General features: G+C 36.7%; 2 protein-coding genes across 3 annotated transcripts in view; one reads left to right on the top strand and one right to left on the bottom strand.

The window, feature by feature from the left end:
- LOC139152198 (TCF3 fusion partner homolog) overlaps window positions 1-9,581 on the top strand; it is a 66,912-nt gene extending 57,331 nt beyond the window's left edge. For both annotated transcript variants that reach the window (XM_070725338.1, XM_070725339.1), the window contains exon 4: window positions 8,768-9,581. In XM_070725338.1, the coding sequence (XP_070581439.1) occupies window positions 8,768-9,001 (234 nt within the window). In that variant the 3' untranslated portion in view covers window positions 9,002-9,581. The remainder of the gene's footprint in view (window positions 1-8,767) is intronic.
- The window catches only part of LOC139152194 (uncharacterized), a 460,524-nt gene that overhangs the window by 437,018 nt on the left and 4,655 nt on the right, over window positions 1-18,851 (bottom strand). The window lies entirely within an intron of this gene.

Here is an 18,851-nt window from a genome sequence, read left to right as displayed (position 1 = left end):
AGAAGGTACAGTGTCATTGACGGTATTTTTTGATATTGTTGAAAATATGCAAATTAGTGCCAAAAAAGGCGTTTTTGGTAAAAAATCTTCTTCATAACCGCTGGTCAGCCAACTTTGTTATTTGGTATACAGGTCCCCAGGGATGGCCCAACTTAGATTTGTTCAAATTGTGATGAAATATGCAAATCTGTATTTTTAGCGACGAAGTTAGGTAACTGAGGAAGCTTATAGAGTTGGGAGAGGCGAAATTGACATCATTTCCGTCAACAACTTCCGTAAAACTATTTTGTCACACCACGTGATCACCACTTCCGTAAAACCATTTTGTCACACCACGTGTTCAGTGTTATCTAACAACTATAGCATACCATTCACGCTGCACACTCACTATCAGCGAAAATAGTATCGTGTTGAATTGACATTATAATGGGACTTAGAGCGTACGTGTGAGTGTATTGGCTTACATGAAAATGCGATAGACAATGATGCATTTACGTCAGAACGTCCATGCTCGATCAAATTCGTTTTGTTCTGTCCGTGTAAATTACGAGATTGGTGGATGTGGACGGACATCTTGCGTGCGTTTGGTCTTTGTCTGACATGCATGTCGTTTCGATCTCCTTTTTACTGTGCAGGGGAGAATGAATTGCGTTCCTCATGGGTTTCAAATATGTAAAAAAAAATACGAAGTTTTGAGTGGATTTACGATTTTGTTTGCAAAATTACGAGCGAAAATTTCAGCTTCCCATTTCATCGGCGCGACCGTGCAAGAATCCTCAGTGTACCTTCATGATCACATGGTGTACCACACGAACATGAAAGGCCTCTGAAACACTCAGTGTGTAAGCGTGTGGAAATTTTCGTAGTGTTTTTTCTCATTTAATTTGGCAAATTATCAGCAAAAACCTCAATAATTCAAGGTGACCCTTTCTTCTCAATCGCTTCCTGGAGTTTCAAAGTCATACCAACAATAGGGTGACCGGACGATTTTTAAAACTGAAATTTTTTGCCAAAATCTTGATGGCACCTGTTGAAAGTGTTGGTACAAAGTCCAAATCTGAAAAAATAATTCGGCTAATTAGCATGATCACAATTTGGCAGCCTCTGGAAAATCAAAGTTTCCAAATTCTTTCCCTGAGAATAATGAGACAGTACAGTGTGACCAAAAATCGGATCAAATATTGTTAAAATGGCTCAAAGATGACTAACTGTACAATAATGAGTCTGGTGAAAGGTGCATTGATAGTTTCCAAATTACTTCTGTGAGAATATTGTATGGGTTGATAAGTCCCAGTGAAAGAAAATGGAAGATTGTCCTCACGCTGACCTTTGTGTTTACAGTGTCATGGATACAAGCCATTGTTTCTGGTCAGAGACAGGTGCGCACCGATGAAAAAGGACGTTGTTCAAGTACGGCACTATTGCGACCTTTACTTCCTGCTTTGGAAAAACCGTGGGCGCTAATTTGCGCTGCATAGCTGAGCTTTTTTAGAGCACAAAACAAGTAGAAAAATATCTAAGGTACAATTTGCCCGCATGGCCATTCCTTCCCTCCTGGAAAATGATGCCGAAAGTCATAGCCGTTTCAAAGTAAAAATTTCGTCAGCAGTTTCTCGGAAGAAAAAAGACCCTTTTAGGAAATTTTTGCACTCATCTTGACTTCCTAGTCTTCACAACATTCACTGTGAAATGCAAGTGTTTCCGTTCACGCGATCTCTCATAGTGACCGTTCGCGTGCGAGTAGACGACTTCCAAGATGGCGACCCCTCTGACGTTTGTTGACAAAATGTGTTCATAAACTTAAAGATTTTCACGTCATTACCTTGTTCATTGACATAAATGTGCACAACTGTTGCATACTTAAGGTGAATTTGTACAATTTATCACTACCTGGGTCCCCCGTTATGCCTTCGATTTCGAGCATTCACTCTCAGAAAACTTGTGTCAGCCCCATTGTAGGGAATAGGAGGGCCTCTCGTCCGGTCACCCTACCAACGAAAATGAGTGAAAAATTTCGGTGCAAAAATCGTGCATTGGCGAGAGTAGAGACTCAGAGTATTCGTACAGAAATAGCCCATGATTTGAGCTTGGTTTTCGTGTTTTTCGTTTGAATTTTGGCCAAATAGTCGCTTTTTAGCGGGTTTTGAAATTTTTAAAGCATCTAAAAACATTAAAATGACTTTTCATTAACAAACGAAATAAAAAAATAGAAATTATCTACAACATAAAAATATTTTTGGCAATGAATCATGCAGCTAAAAAGTGAACAATCAATGTTTTGGACGAGTACGTACGTGTGAGCGATTTTCGTGGGGATTCCCCGACCGTTCGTTCATTGCCGTGGCGCTCGAATACGCAGTCAGTTTCTGTGAAACGGGATGAAATTTTCTTTCAGGCGAGGCGTTTCAAGTTACTCTTGAGAAAAGTTACTTATTTGTTTTACTGTTTCATGACACATGTTTTTGATTCAATCACTTGTTGACCTGAAAAACAACGATATTTAGTACTCTTTTTCAACAGACTTTTAGTAAGTAGCCGCGGTAACAGCTGTCAAAATACTATCGTTTTCAAAGTACATTTTGAGTGAACTTTGTAAATGAACATTCTGAGCAATTGTGTAATGTTATGCTTGGAATTTTGTTGCTTTTGAGGTTTATTCGTGGTTTTTATCACAACTGGAAGTTGTGATATAGAGGTGGTTTCAACCGGTGTTTGATGTCGTCCATTTCCGTAAACGACAAAAAGTCAAAAACTGCTGAACAGACTGCGTTGATATTTGATACCGATACATAGGCTGGTTTCAAGGTTCCAATTCCGAAAAATGGAGCCAAACGGAGCGCCGGTTAGATAGTTTTGGGAAATTTCTAACCCCCCTTTTTTTATCTAATTGATTTTAGGGGTCTTTCATATATGTAGTTTTGGAATGTACACCAATCCTGCATTGTGGACTGTTTTATGAGTTGTTGAACAGAAATGAGGTTTTGATGAATGTTAGAAATATGCAGGATGGCTGATTCGAAGTATAAGAGATTTCTATGGTCTTTTGGGCACCAAAAGCATTAAAAAAAACATATTTCATAGTTTAGATTCTCACTTTTGAGATGACCCTAGGCATTTGTTAAGTAAACATCCTTGAGTCAATATACAGACTTTGACATTGCAGAGATTAAGTATCCACAACCTCACATGTTACAGTCTTTCACTACAATGGTATGGCCCAAACCCATTGTTATCAATGGAGAGTGTGGACCTGTCTACAGGAAATTGGGGTGAACAGGTTAGACAATGACGTTACAAGTTGTAGGTTAGTTATCAAGGTAGCACCAGCATAGAGTCCTGAGCATCTGTCCATGTGTTCTCACAGCAAATCACAGGGAAAAAATTATTTGAGAAGTTTCTCTCCTTTAAAAAGAAGTACATTACAATTTAAACCTGTCATGGATAGATTGCTCTCAAATGATCTGAAACACAGTTATTGCCCATTAGCAACAAATCTATAGCAAGATTTATGTAAAGTTCAAGAACTTACACAAGGTATTAGACAAAAGATGACCATGACTTTGCTACTTTTCAACATTTATTTCAATCAGATTTCCCCAGCTTAGTGTATAATTTTGTAATCTTAATTACTGTCAACTTAGCTTTACTAACTTATTCATACCTCATTATTCTTACACTACTGTTATACCTTATAACCACAAAATTTCAAGAGATGCATATATAATTGTCACTTAACAAACAATTTACAAATATGTCTTCTGCTTTTTCTCCATATACATATACATGTCTCTTTTCTCATAAAAATGAGCTTAAAATCGCAATGTGAAAAATAGTCTTTCAGCTATATGTTGCTCATTGACTTCGTGGTCTGTCTAATTCACAGTGAGTGTGGTTGTTGATAAATGCCGATAATACTAGGCGGTCATTATGTCCAAGCGCCATTGGCAGTATTTTTTAACATAATCACATCTGGAAGTTGTGATATAGGGTTAGCTTCAACCGGTGGTGGACAGTGTCCATTTTCCGTAAATGACAAAAAGTCAAAAACCGCTGAACAGACTGCATTGATATTTGGTAGAGATATTCAGACTAATTCCAAGGTTCCGATTCTGAAAAATGGAGCCAAACGGAGCAGCGGTTAGATAGTTTTGGGAAATTTCTAACCCCCCTTTAACTAATTGATTTTAGGGGTCTTTCATATATGTAGTTTTGGAATGTACACCAATCCTGCATTGTGGACTATTTAATGAGTTGTGGAACAGAAATGAGGTTTTGATGAATGTTACAAATATGCAGGATGGCTGATTCAAAGTATCAGAGATTTTCATGCGCTTTTGGTAATAAAATTGATAAAAAACAACATATTTAACGTTTTAGATTTCTCACATTGTTATGACCTTAACATTACAGACTTGATGACATAACTAGCTGCTGGACCTGTTTACTGCGCGCATTGATTTAAAGACAAAGATCGTTTTATTTTGTAATAAGGACGTGTGATTTCGTAAAACATAGTCTATTAGCCTGGAAGTGTGATTTGTGCGAATATTGCTTACCCCACTGACAAACAGTGTGGTTTGAAAATGGCTGGAATTCGCTACTTCGGGACTTTGTTTTCTGTGTGCATTTACTGACAAACTCCAAACCCACAGCACCTACCCATTCAGTATTTCATGTACAGGTGTACCCAGAGATAGAGTAGTTTCACAATGTGCCAGTTGTGATCAAGTGCCATTGGCGCTATTTTTTATAATTATTGTTTAAGTTAGTTATATTTTGTGTTTCTTTCCATCATCAAACATTGACAAGTAAGCTTGTAAAAGTAGCCTTAAATCACTTAAATTAGAATTATGTGTTACTTTCTGGTTTTGTAATATGTAAAGAAATAAGTTGATTTCTTTTGATCCTTTCCACTTATTGGTATTTTTTCCTGGTTTAAAGTTACTAATATCCTTAACCCTTTGTCTCTACAATCTTAGAAAAAAATGAAACGATTGATTTAATTTAATAAAAAGAAACTTATTGTGACACAGTTCAGTCATTTTCATAACTCTGGTTCAAAATTCAGTGTGCTATACTCATATCTTGGCAGTGCTGAACTCTTCTGTCATAGTATCTGCAATTGAAGAATTACTTCACCGTAATTTGTAAATGTAAATCAGTGCTGTTGAAGATTATTTAATTGTCAGGGTGTTGCCAAATCTTGTGTGTATATAAGTATGTCTGGTTCTGAGATGAGCTGTATTCTTGGCATACAAAAGGAATTTGTTAATAACTGACAATTTAATTAATACAATCAATTTTGAAATTTACTCAAAACTTTTGAGACTGAATTTGTAAATTTACTAAGAATTTTCGAAAGCTAGAGGGGAAACAGACATACCAGTGTGATGGGCGGACCAGAAAGTCCATGGAAATCAAGCAGGTTGTTCTTACATGAACATTGCTGTTTGGTGTGGTGATTTGTAACACGTACACTAATATGCTAACATGTTTCAACACCCAAGGAAACATTTGCAACTTTATAGTCAATGCGACATATTAATAAAATTATTTTAATTTTGTATCGGAATATCACAAAACAATGTTGTGATCATCGCAGTCCAGCTGTTATGAGTAAGCACAGGGCTCGAAATATTACCTGTCTGCCTGTCCCGGACAAGTGAAATTTGGCCTGGGACAGGTAGTTTTGAAAAGTACTTGTCCAAGTGGACAGGTAGGTTTTTTCAGCCTGCAACCAGTATTTCAACCTATTGACTACAGCAAATATTCATAAGTTTAAATTTATATAACAGCGTTTCCATTACAATTTCAAAACTTGCGTACGATTTTACGCAACTTGGTTCTTATTTGCGTAAAATGTATCAACAACTCGTACGGTGTCGGTGGGAATCGGTATCTGAAGTGAGTTGGGCAGTCTTTTCTGTCGAACTTGGGGGTTTCCTTTAATGCGCATGCTCTATTAACAAAAAACAATAACGTGGGGGGCTTCAAGGTATAGTAGCTGAACGCTTGCAATGCCGTGATGCATGTCTCGTATATGATCGTTGAGCAGCCTAATGACTTCATGTTCAAAGTTTCAAAGAAAATACTGTCTGACAATGAAATTAGTGTTTTCAAAGGGCCAACAAAAAGCAGATACTGATCAAAGTCCAGCGGGACCTGTCAAGATGCAACCCTACAGAGTAAATCGTCACCCGTAAACACTTCCCAAATAACATGCGACCTAATGACCATGATTAACTGTATTGTGTTACCAACAACGTAGACTCGATGGATTCTCGAATTTTTTGCATCTGTAGTGTCATTGTCTATACAGAACTGATTGACACGATGCTTTGTGATGATGAAATACAAGGTTTCATAAAGAGTTGCTGTCTGCTAAAGTCTAAAATGTTGCATCATGATAAATGTCACTTGCAAGCAGGTGCATATGTTCTATTTTTGTCCTGCATTGAACCACGTTGAGGCAATGTAGTGCGAGTCAAGTATGTCCGTGTCAAGGGGCGGCATTTCTCAATGCGTTAGTTTATGCAGTCATGATTTTTTTTGCGTATTTCAGACTATTTTGCATAAAATACGCAGGATTTTGCGTAAACGGAAACACTGTTACAGTATATACCTTTTACAATTTTGAAAATCATTATTTGGATATTTACCTGTCAGAAAAAAAGTAAAAGAAAATTCGATAATATCTAATCACTGTTTACAGGAGGCAGCCATATTGATTTATTTAAGGGCACGTCTCAAATCTCTTAGATTGGGAGATTCTCAGGGCTATCTCGACACCGCTGTTACGCCAGTTTGCATATGATACAGGCATGAGTTTGTTGAATTGAATTGAAACTAGTATAGTTTCTTAGAATAAATTATGCCATTTTGGACATGAGTTTGTTGAATTGAATTGAAACTAGAATGGTTTCTTGGAATAAATTATGCCATTTTGGACAGGTACTTTTCTCACTGGGACAGGTACTTTTTATTTAGACTTGTCCAGTGGACAGGTGGTTGAAAAAAAGTATTTCGAGCCCTGAAGCATGTGTACTTGGCTGGACCGATCAAGTTTCTGCAAAAAATCATTTCACTATCGATGACAAGCTCAAGTGACGTCTTTAATAAATGTGTCCATTCAATATCCAAAGAAAATCAAGGCTATCAATGACACGAAGAAAGTTTGTTAGTCCCCACGGACGAAGTCCGGTGGGGGGGACTTATAGATTGGGTCATGTCTGTCTGTCCATGCGTGCGTTCGTCCGTCCATCCGTTCACGCAGATATCTCAGACATGCCCTGGTCAATTTCTTTCAAACTTTGCACAAGGATAGTACCCTACCCCATACAGATGCACGTCGATTTGTTTCACATTATGCAATCAAATTTGGCCGTGTTAGACTCGGAGGACTTTTTAGTTTACACCTCCATAGACTCCCATGTATAAGGCAGTCCTCCATAGACTCCCATGTATAAGGCAGTTCTCTATAGACTCCCATGTATAAGTCAGTTCTCCATAGACTCCCATGTATAAGGCCACGAAAAATAAAAATTTAGTTTCTCATCGTATTCATATTGCAAAAAGGATTCAGTGACACAGTTTTTAGTCCCCATGGATGAAGTCCAGGGCCTTATAGATTGGGTCATGATTTTTTTTTGGACAAAATGTCACGTGACCTCAATGACCTTTGACCTCAAATATACATATTTGTCCATAACTCAGTAACCACAAGTGCCACACCCTTCATATCTGGTATGATGGGAGACCTTATGACGCCACATACTGTACCTCATTAATTATGTGCATATCTAATTCTGAGCAAGCCAATAGAGCTGGATGTCTGATTTTTCGTATATAGGGATAACTATAGGATAGAAATTTTTTGACAAAATGTCATGTGAACTTGATGATTTTTTACCTAAAATATATGTTTATGTCAATAAATAAGTACCACAAGTGCTATGTCCTTTATATTTAGTAGGATGGGAGACCTTATGACAACACACGCTTTACCTCATTAATTATGCACATATCTTATTCTGGGCAAGCGAATAGAGCTAGAGGTGTGAATTTTGGCATACAGGGATTAATTAGCAATACAATTTTTTTTTGAAAATGTCACGTGACCTCGATGACCTTTGACCTTAATTATACATATATATATGCATAACTCAGTAACCACAAGTTCTATACCCTCAAATTTTGATAGGATATTAGACCTTAAGATGTCACATCTTGTACGTCATTTATTATGTGCATATGAATTTCTTGGCTGGCCAATACAGAGGTCTGATCTTTTTTCCCGATTTAGAACCATAACTTAGACATGCCTCATGTGTTTCAAATTGGGAACAACGACATAGACCTATGTGCCCATAGATCTCAACATATACACTCCAGTGATACTTCTTAATGACCACATTTCCCTGCCCCAGTCAGGAAATACTTTTATTTTGTATCCATGTCAATAGTAGATTCAGGGGCTTTGGCCCTATGTTTAAATTTATAAATTAATAAATCTTATATCAAGTTCTGTCTCAAAAATTTGAGTCTACCATTTTCAGTTCATATTTGGTTCTTGTTCATATTTTTACATGTGCAAAGGTTTACATTACAAACATTTTGCCATTTGTTGTGCAAACATTTCATGAATAAAATCAGTATACATAACATTGATCAATTGAGATACAGTAATAAGACATTCATTATGACTTGTTTACTGCTATTTCTCATATTTTAGTAAGATTGAATGGCTTACTTTAATTCTCTCTTCAAGGATGGTCCAGACAGAAGTGGTGTTGGAACACAGAACAGCTATTCTTCGGTGCCACCTTGTCTACTTTCAGGGATTACTTCTGACCCATCTTTTGACTCCAGTTCACTGGTTACCCCAAGCAGTCTACCAGAAATAAAGACACCTCAACAGAACACAGAGTACAAGGAATCTTCTCAGCATAACCACTCATTTACTTCATCAAGTATTGTTCAGACAAATTGCCATGATTCCTAGAAAATGACAAGTTGACACCAGCAATTCCCCATCTGACTGTTCGTTGAGCAAGATCAATGACACATTTTTAAAGGAATTTGCCACATGCAATAAAGCTTGTTTTTGTCATGTCTGTATCTTAAAGTGTTTTATAAACCAGAAAGAAATATTCATATTCTTCGGACTGGAACTAAACAATGAACAGTTTTGTCTGATGGGTTGATCGCAGTTTCAACCGTGGACTTGAACAGTGGACCCAGTAGTCATCTCATTCTCTAGTCGTGTTCTGAACATACTACATTTTGCAAACAGCCCAATATAACCAGTAGTCTCAGCTTCCGTTGAGGTCTTCCCATTTCAGATCATAGACATTTAAGGGGGAACATAAGACAAATTGAAAGCAGACCACATCCGTCCTGTGGTCCAAGACTGACTGTTTTCCAAAAGGACTGAGGATTTTGACATGTGGTTGGTCCTTGTAACTGACTCAAAATATATACTTGATAATTTCTGTATCCTTCTATTCTCATAGCTAGTCATTTTAGCTCACATATGGTTGATATATATGTGCTTATTAAAGCTATTCTTATAGGTTGGAAAATTGCCTGTCTGTGTGTGTGTATGTATGTATGTATGTATTTCTGCTTTCTCGTATGTCTCAAATGGGTATCAATGGTTCTGCTCTGGCCTGGTTTGAATCCTATCTTAGCGATCATTATCAGAAAGTTTGTATAGGGAACTCTTTTTCGAAACCGCAGAAGTTGAAATTTGGTGTACCTCAAGGCTCAGTGTTGGGACCAATTCTGTTCATCATATACATGTCTCCACTTGGAAATATCATCCGGCGACACAATATACAGTTCCATCTATTTGCTGATGATACTCAATTGTATTTAAGTTTCAAAGTAAGGGACACTCACAAGAGCATCTCTCACATGGAGGACACAATTTCTGAAATACACAGATGGATGACTTCTAATTTCCTGAAGCTAAAGTCTAATAAGACTGAACTGCTGGTTTTTTGATCACGACCTAAATTTTCCCTTTTCAAATTTCCGTATATTCAAATTAATGGTCGTACTATTATGCCAACTGCAACAGCCAGAAATCTTGGAGTTCAATTTGATCGTCTCATGAATATGGATCGCCACATTACAGAAACCTGTACAACAGCCTCTTTTCACATTAGAAGGATTAGTCTGATCAGAAAGTACCTTACAGAGAACACTGCTAAATATCTTGTCCACACACTGGTGACAACTCGGATCGATTATGGAAACAGTCTCCTTTACGGCATTAGCCAGACTAATTTGAGTAAACTGCAGCTTGTACAAAACACTGCAGCCCGTCTTATTACAAAAACCAGGAAATTTGACCACATTACCAGTGCTTTAGCCAAGCTGCATTGGTTACCAGTCTGTCAGCGGATTGAATACAAAATTTTGCTGCTTACTTTCCGTGCCTTACACGGTAATTCTCCGTCATACATTAGTGACCTGTTAAGCATCTACCAACTCAATCGACATCTCCGATCTGGAAATAAATATCTGTTGGTCGTTCGTAGATGCACTTCTAAAACTTTTGGAGATCGCGCATTTTGCTGTATAGCACCAAGGCTATGGAATGGTCTTCCGCAGCAACTTAAAGAGTCTACATCAATTGAGAGTTTTATAAAACAACTGGAAACTTATTTGTATACTAAGGCTTACAAATCATACATGTAAAAATTTTGTTGTTTTGTAAAGCGCCTAAGGGCAGTTTTTTTTTGATATATGGTGCTATATAAATTTTTTTTTCATTTATTATATTTATATTTGTGTAATGTAAATACCGGTATGTGTGTGTTTCCACATCAAAAACTCCTAAACCACAGCACTTAGTACTGGAATTTGTTGTACAGGTGCACCCAGGGATGAAGAAGTGAATTTGTTCAAATGAAAGTGTCAGTGTAAAAAATATGCAAGTAAGGGGAATAAAGAAAAAATTATGCACATTGCTAAAACTCAAGAACGAACGGTCAGTCACATTTTGTAGAAACTTGGTATGCAGGTTCCTTTAGGTATTCTTAATTAGGTATGTACAAATTGGGGCTTAATTTGCATGTTTGTATTTTTTGGCTAGTTTTTTCAGTATTAGTCAAACTATCTTTTCTGAAACCGCTGGTCTGATTGCTTCGAATGTTAGTATTCATATTTCTCAGGATGACGTCAGTCAAGTTTCCTGATTTTTGGTCATAAATGTTTTTATCAAAACACCTAGAGATCTGATAGCTTTGATATTTGGTATACAGGTTCCTAAGGTTGATCAAAATCTGATGTACATGTATTCAAATTCAAATTGTGATATAATCTGCAATTTTGTATTTTCGGGGCAATTTTCTCATTTTTGGTCAAAATTTTTTTCTCAATAATTACACATCTGATTGGTTTTATATTTGGTATACAGGTTTTGAGGGTTTATCTTAATATAATATATTGAAATTAGGTTGAATTTGGCAATTTTGCATTTTGGGGGCAATTTTTGCCATATTTGGTCCAAAAAAAAAAAATTCTCCAAAACCTGCTGATCTGAGAGCTTTGATATTTAGTGTTCAGGTGCCTAGGGTTTATGTTAATATGATATATTATAATTTGGATGAAATCTGCAATTTTGTATTTTGGGGCAATTTGCTTATTTTTTGGTCAAAATGTTTTTTCTCAAAGATAATTTCTCTGATCGCTTTGATATTTAGTAAACAGGTTCCCATGGTTTGTCTTAAAATGATACATTGAAATTAGGTTGAAATCAGCAATTTTGTATTCTTTGGGCAATTTTGCAGGGGCACATGTCCCCCGGGTCAACAACTCTGGCCATGCCCGTGCATCGCTCCCGCATGCCCTCCAATCCGGAGCCCACCTTATACCACATTTTGCACATCCGGTATGTTACACTGCAACTTCACCATTTTGCACCCTTCATGCTGGGGCTGCACAGGGGCACCTGTCCCCCCAGATCATAACTGCCCCAAGCCATGCTGCCAGCCCCTCAGGCCGTGAGTCCCATATTTCATCTCCAGCCAATCGAGTCACCTTGGCTGTTGAGCTTCACCAGCCCACTTTCTCCAGCCGAACGAGTCATCTTTGGCTGCGAGCGTCAACATCATCCATACCTCCTTTATAACCACCTTTCTCCTACAAACATTCATGGGGTCTCTCTGTCTAGTCTTTCCGATTGCCCTCCACGTGGACCGTCCATTACATTCACCCCCACTCAAGAAGGGGGCCACCGCAGGCCCAGTGGAACCACTTTCACTTTCGGCTTTTAAAAGATCTGCAAAACCAAGTTTGCAACCCAAACCTTTGCCCCAGAAGCAGACTGGCGGAGACTCCTCACCAAATCTTTGTATTGTTTTTGTTTACTTAGTTTTGATGTAGTATTTTTATTTAATTTTTAACTTTCAGTTTTTGACATTGCGCTTATCTATAGTCAGGTTATGACTGCTAGTTTAATTCCTTGTATTTGTGCATTTGCTTTGCTCTTTTCTGTTGCATATTAAAATTTCTTTTAACCCCATATCATGTGTATTGGCATGTGCTTACAAATTATCATTTTAAGACCTAGAATAAATTAACCTGGACAAGGTGCCTGAAACAGGGCTGGTGAGGTCAAGTGCCATGTGCAAGAAAGATGGGCAGCTAGATGACGCATACCAAGACGTCTACATCAGCATTGCGTAAGTTGCTTCAGGACAGCTGTGTTCTGAGAGGTGGTCTAGCTCTGTGGACTTACAAACTAGATGAGTGTTATCACACAAATCTTTATATTGAAATTAGGTTGAAATCGGCAACTTTGTATTCTTTGGGCAATTTTGCCATTTTTGGTAAAAAACATTTATTTCGCAAAAACTACTTGTCTGATAGCTTTGATATTTAGTAGACATGTTCCTACAGATGATTTTAATTCAATATTTTGAAATTACTGTATGTATATTTGCAGTTATTTTTGCCAATTTTTAGCTCACATTTGGTATACTAATGTGAGGTATCGTATAAGCTGAATATAGAATGTCCATCAACATCAAAAACTTGCGAACCGCTGCATTTTTTAGTATTGTATTTTGTGTGTGTGATGCATCCTGGGCTATTGATGGGGTTTTGTTCAAATGAAGTTTGCGATGGCCAAATCATGCAAATGAGCTTTAAAAATGAGATAATGGTCAACCAATAATAATTCAAGAGCCGCTGTTTTGATTGCTTTGAAAATCAGTGTGCAAGTACCTTAGGTGGACCTCATACAGTTTTATGTATATGGCAAAGATATCTTGAATTTTGTATTTTTGCTGAATTTTTGGTTATGTTTCTCATTTTAAGTAAAAAAAATTCTTCTACAAAAGCGCCAGCCCAATTGCTCTCAAATTTGGGTTGGATATTTCCAGGGGTAACACTTCTTTTATGTTGAAATTACGACAAAATTGGCAAGCTTACAGTTTGGGGGCAATTTTTGTCATTTTTGGTAAAAAATCATTAAAAATCTTTTTACTTTAAAACTGTTTGACAGACAGCTTTTATATTTGGTATACAGATGCCCAGAGATGACAATTAATGGATATGTGGAAATTGTCCTGAAATATGCAATTTTGTATTTTTAAGACAATTTTGTCAGTTTTGGTCAAGAAAACTTGTTCTCAAATACTACTTGTCTTATAGCTTTGTAATTTGCTATATAAAAGTCCCAAAGGATGTTATTAGTCAGATAAATGTTTTGCTTAAATTGTCTGGAAACCCCTAAATTTGTATAATTTAGGTAATTTTCCTAGTCTCTGTGACCTTAAATGACCTATACCAACCCAGGATATGTTATGAAACAGTTGTTAAGGCTGTGAACATCATTTTGCATTATTTGGTATCACTTTATAGTGACATTTGATCAAGAAAAGCTAAGGTTAACTTTTTCATGGTGAACCAATTTTAGCTCACATATGGCCATACTTGTATGTGTCAAAGGAATCTTTCCTTCTAGGTTAGAAAATTTGCTTGTATGTATGTATGTATGTATGTATGTATTTAAGTTTGTGTGTCCGTCCACATCAAAAACTCCTAAACTGCAGCACTTAGTCAGGAATGAAGATGTGAATTTCTTCAAATGAACGTGTCAAATGAGTGAAAAAAGGAAAAAACCTGCATATTGCTTAAAGCCACACTTTTTAATCCCAGGTTTTCGCATTAGTGTTCTCCTCCCAGTCAAAAACTTGGCCAATACGATGTTTGATTTCTATAAAATTAATAACACAAACTCATCGCACTCCTTTGTCACCTTTTGCTAATCCAGCAAACAGAGTTTACACAAGCGTTTGATTGACGGTCGGTTCAAATCGCCAACGGTCATTGATTCCCCACAACAAACACTAGAATTGCCTTAAAAAATTGTCTTCCGGTTGCATTAGACTTATTTGAACATAACCACAGAGTTTGATCGGCAGCAACTTCGCGCTGAACGCTTGGCAGTCTGTCTGTGTTTTTGTGGCCAGGGAAAACTAAAAAGTGGCATTTTCTGGAGCGTGTGCCCACGTGTCGCCTGTTTGGTGTCCACTTGCACAATGAACGTTGCCACAGCTTCGCGTCCTTTTAAAGGGAGGCTCCGCCTTTTAACTCTGTAACCATTGGCCAGATTAGGTTGAAAGTTTGTATGCAGGTTTCTTTGGGCATCCTTATTTAGATGTATACAGATTAGAGTAAAATTTGCATGTTTGTATTTTTGGACAATTTTTTTCAGTTTTAAGTCAAAGAATCTTCTTTTCTAAAACAGCTTGTCTGACTGCTTTAAAAGCTGGTATCCATGTTCCTTGGGATGACCAGGTCAAGTTTATTAAAAATTCTAGTGAAATTTTTATATTTGTAATTTTGGGCAGTTTTTCAAATTTTTGGTCAATTTTTTTTTCTCCAATAAGTACCGTAAAAACCCTATCAATTCGACCAGAAAAAAATAATTACAATTTGAAAAACGTCGAATTAATAGGAAATTAAAACTGCCAAAATAATTTAGTGGTTGAATCAATTGAAACGACGAGGATGAAATTTACGTGAGACATGTTTGCCATGTTGAGAAAGTCCAACACTGACAAAATTGACATAAAAATATGTCCGAAAAGTTTTCAACTGACTGATTCATCTCCTTCGATATCCGTATATAAAGCTATACATGTAAAAAGTCCGGAAAGACTGACATTGATGTCTCCCGGGCCCACACGCATACAGTATGGCCGTACTTGCTCAAATATTTCTTCATCGTTTCACAAAATATCTTGTCAACTGGCCGCATGGGCCAAGTCTTTGTACGTTGGTCAAAACTAATGACAGTATAGTCAGATAGGTCAGGATATAACATTGGTCAAAGTAAGATTGAATATGGAAGACGAAAATGCTCTCATCGATTGACAAAAATGAGAAGGAACGAGTCAGTAAATATCAAACCATAAAGGGAGATCGAGACTGCCATGATTAATCAACTGGGAACAAAATATATATTTCAATTGACAGACTTACACAACCAGAGAGAGCATTTTATTCAGCTTTAAAATAATTCACCGCCTTTCCTATAATAACACCCCGTTTGCGTTTCGATCTACTCTGCTCTATCCCCAACCGGTATGGGCGTCCGGGTTTCGCCTTCCGTACTGACCGATACATGGTTATTTCTTCAGCTATTTTTTCATCGTTTCACATAAGATACAGCATCTCTTTTGGTGTACAAGGCAATTCAACGTTTAGAAGGAAAGTCACAGGAGGTTAGGATATTGTACAGGTGAAATTGGAATGGAATATTGAAGATGAAAAGACTTCTATCGGTCGACAAAAATTGCCATAAACCGAGGATTGAGATTGTCTATGATTTATTAATTGGGAACAAAAATATTCGATTGAGTCATTAAAACAACCAGAAAGAGCATTTTCTTCAGCTTGAAAAAATAAGTCGTCGTCTTACTCTTTCCTTGACACTGTCCCCATTTGCGTTTGAAAATATTAGTCTGTTCCCAGTCGGTAAGAATGCACGGCGCGCCGGCGGTGGCCGTACTTACTGACATGTAACATCGATTTTTCCTTAGCAATTTTTTCAGTGTTCGCAAAAAATTTCGCAAGCTTGTCCTTTTAGCACATCTGTCTATGTGTTTTAGGAACTAGCAACATGTGGTTCAGAACATAATATCTGTCAAATTAGAAAGGGATATTGATTCACACACAGAAAGAGTCTGTAAATTTCAATTGACTCAGGATGGTAAGAATTCGGAAAGGACGATGAGAAAGGGAGAAAGAAGGTAATTTATTCTGATTTTCTCCGATATTAAGGTGAGAAAATAGTTACAAAACCAGAGACTAGAGGGTTGGACTTCTTCAAACACGCTGAAACTTCACGCAATCGAAAACAGCGACTGAGATCCAGCTCAAATCACTGAGGTTACCCATTCAGCGAAAATAATCATGTGACCCAATGAAAACCAATCTGAAAGCCGTTTACAAAGCCCTTTGTGGTTCTCATTCCTGCCTTTTTGTCTGACCCGTGGTTCATTGTATTCGCAGTAACGCTGTTGTTTTCAATGTCTTGAAATGTCGTTCATTCACCAACTGAAGGAATTTTTTGAAGGGTATGTAATTCGGTCGAATTAATAGGGATTGAGAAAGTCCAAGTTTCCGTCGGTGGTCGAATTGAAAGGGACAAAATAAAATTATGTTTTGTGAAAAAAATAGGGTGGTCGAATTAATAGGGTGGTCGAGTTGATAGGGTTTTTACGGTTAATCATATGAGAGCTTTGATATTTGCTGTACAGGTTCATAAGGTTGATCAAAATGTGATGTATTGGAATTCTGAAGAAATCTGCAATTTTGTATTTTTGGGGCAACTTATAGCTCACATTTGGTATACCAATGTGAGGTTATTGCATAGGCTGAAGTCGGGGGCATCTGTATGTATGTATGTATGTATATGTGTATGTATAGTATGTTCATCAACATCAAATACTCACGAATCACTGCACTTTTTAGCTTGGTATTTGGTGTGTGGATACATCCTAGGCTATAGATGAGATTTTGTTCAAATGAAGTTTGCAATTGCTAAAATATGCAAATGAGCTTTAAAATGTGTAATGGTCAACAATTAATAACTCAAGAATCACTGTTTTGATTGCTTTGAAAATTAGTAGCAAGTACTTTAGGTGGACCTTATACAGCTATATGTATATCCTGAAGATATCTTGAACTTCGTATTTTTGCTGAAATTTTGGTTATTTTTCTCATTTTACTTCTCTGAAACCAGCAGCCAAATTGCTCTCAAATTTGGGTTGGATATTAACAAGGGTGTTACCCTTCTTATTTGTTAAAATTACAACAAAATTAGCAAAATTACAGTTTTGGGGCAATTTTTGTCTTTCTTGTTCAAAATATTGTTCTTTATAACTATTGGACACACAGCTTTCACATTTAATGTACAGATGCCCAGGGATGACAACAGTTGGATATGTGGAAATTGTCCTGAAATATGCAAATTTGTATTTTTAAGACAATAATATCATTTTTTGTCAAGGAAATGTGTTTTAAGACAATTATGACATTTTTGATCAAGAACACTTGTTCTCAAAAAATACTTGTCTGATAGCTTTGTAATTTGGTATAAAAGTCACAAAAGATGTTATTAGTTAGATAAATCTTCTACACTTAAATAACCTATACCAGCCCAGGATATGTTGCGGGACAGTGGATAAGGCTGTGAAAATAATTTTGCCATATTTAGTATCAATTTGTACCGAAATTTGATCCAGAAAAGAAACCTAAGGTTAATTTTTTTGTTGTGGACCAATTTTTGCAACTTTTCAGTGTAAGACACACAAGAAGGTATAAGAAATTTGGATACAGGATAATTCCAGATGTCATAATCACCCTAACAGTGCAAGGCAATCACCATCTGTTACCAACTTAAGTGCTGTTTACATTCGAATGACAGCACTGATAGCATTTTTAAAATCCCCAATAGTCCAGTCAATCTACGAGATTTTGGCACTTAACCCACCACAAATTGCAACAGAATTTTTTTCTTCAGAATGCATTTAAAAGAGGTACCCAGTACAACATATTAAAAGTTTACTCGAATCCACCTTGGGGAAATATGCCGAATTTGCATAAATCAAATATGGCGGCCAACTATCTGACAAAATAACATAATTGACCATATATCACATTTTAAACAAGCTATTTCAGTGATTTCAAAGTCTGACACAAGTTATTTGGCTCAGGGAATCATTTTGGAGGTATAATGTTTCATATAAGCACTTCATTAATTTGCAGAATTCCAATATGGCCGCCGACATTCCTACAAAAGACATTTTCCGGTCATATACCACGTATTAAAGCAGCTACAGGTATTTCAGTGATTCAAAGTTGAAAGTATATTTGTTTGGCATGGACAAAAGATTTTTGAGATGCAATGATTTCCATAGGTTCTCCGTTGATTTGCATAAATCCAATATGGTGGGCAACATACCTACAAAAGATATTTTCTGTCATAAACCACGTATTAACCCTTTGAGCGCCAGTCTATTTTTGTCAACTTTATAAAATGTACCACAGTCATTTTTCTGCTAGTGTGCCAAAATTTTGATAAAAAAAACTAGCTAATGAAAAATGATATCCATTTGGTCCAAAATTATGAAAAAAATGTACAGAAAAATTAACAGAAATTGGTAAAATATTGCATAAAATTTTGGTCTAAAAATTACAGCAGTCAAAGCTGTGATTTTAAAGTTAAAAGTATATTTCTTTTGCATGGAAAAACACTTTTGGGCTTGTAATGATTTGCGTTTGCACTTTGTTAATTTGCATAATTCCAATAGGGCGGCCAATATACC

Source organism: Ptychodera flava, chromosome 15 (assembly GCF_041260155.1).
Source record: "Ptychodera flava strain L36383 chromosome 15, AS_Pfla_20210202, whole genome shotgun sequence".
Taxonomy (NCBI): domain Eukaryota; kingdom Metazoa; phylum Hemichordata; class Enteropneusta; family Ptychoderidae; genus Ptychodera; species Ptychodera flava.
This window is presented reverse-complemented; position numbering and strand designations above follow the sequence as displayed.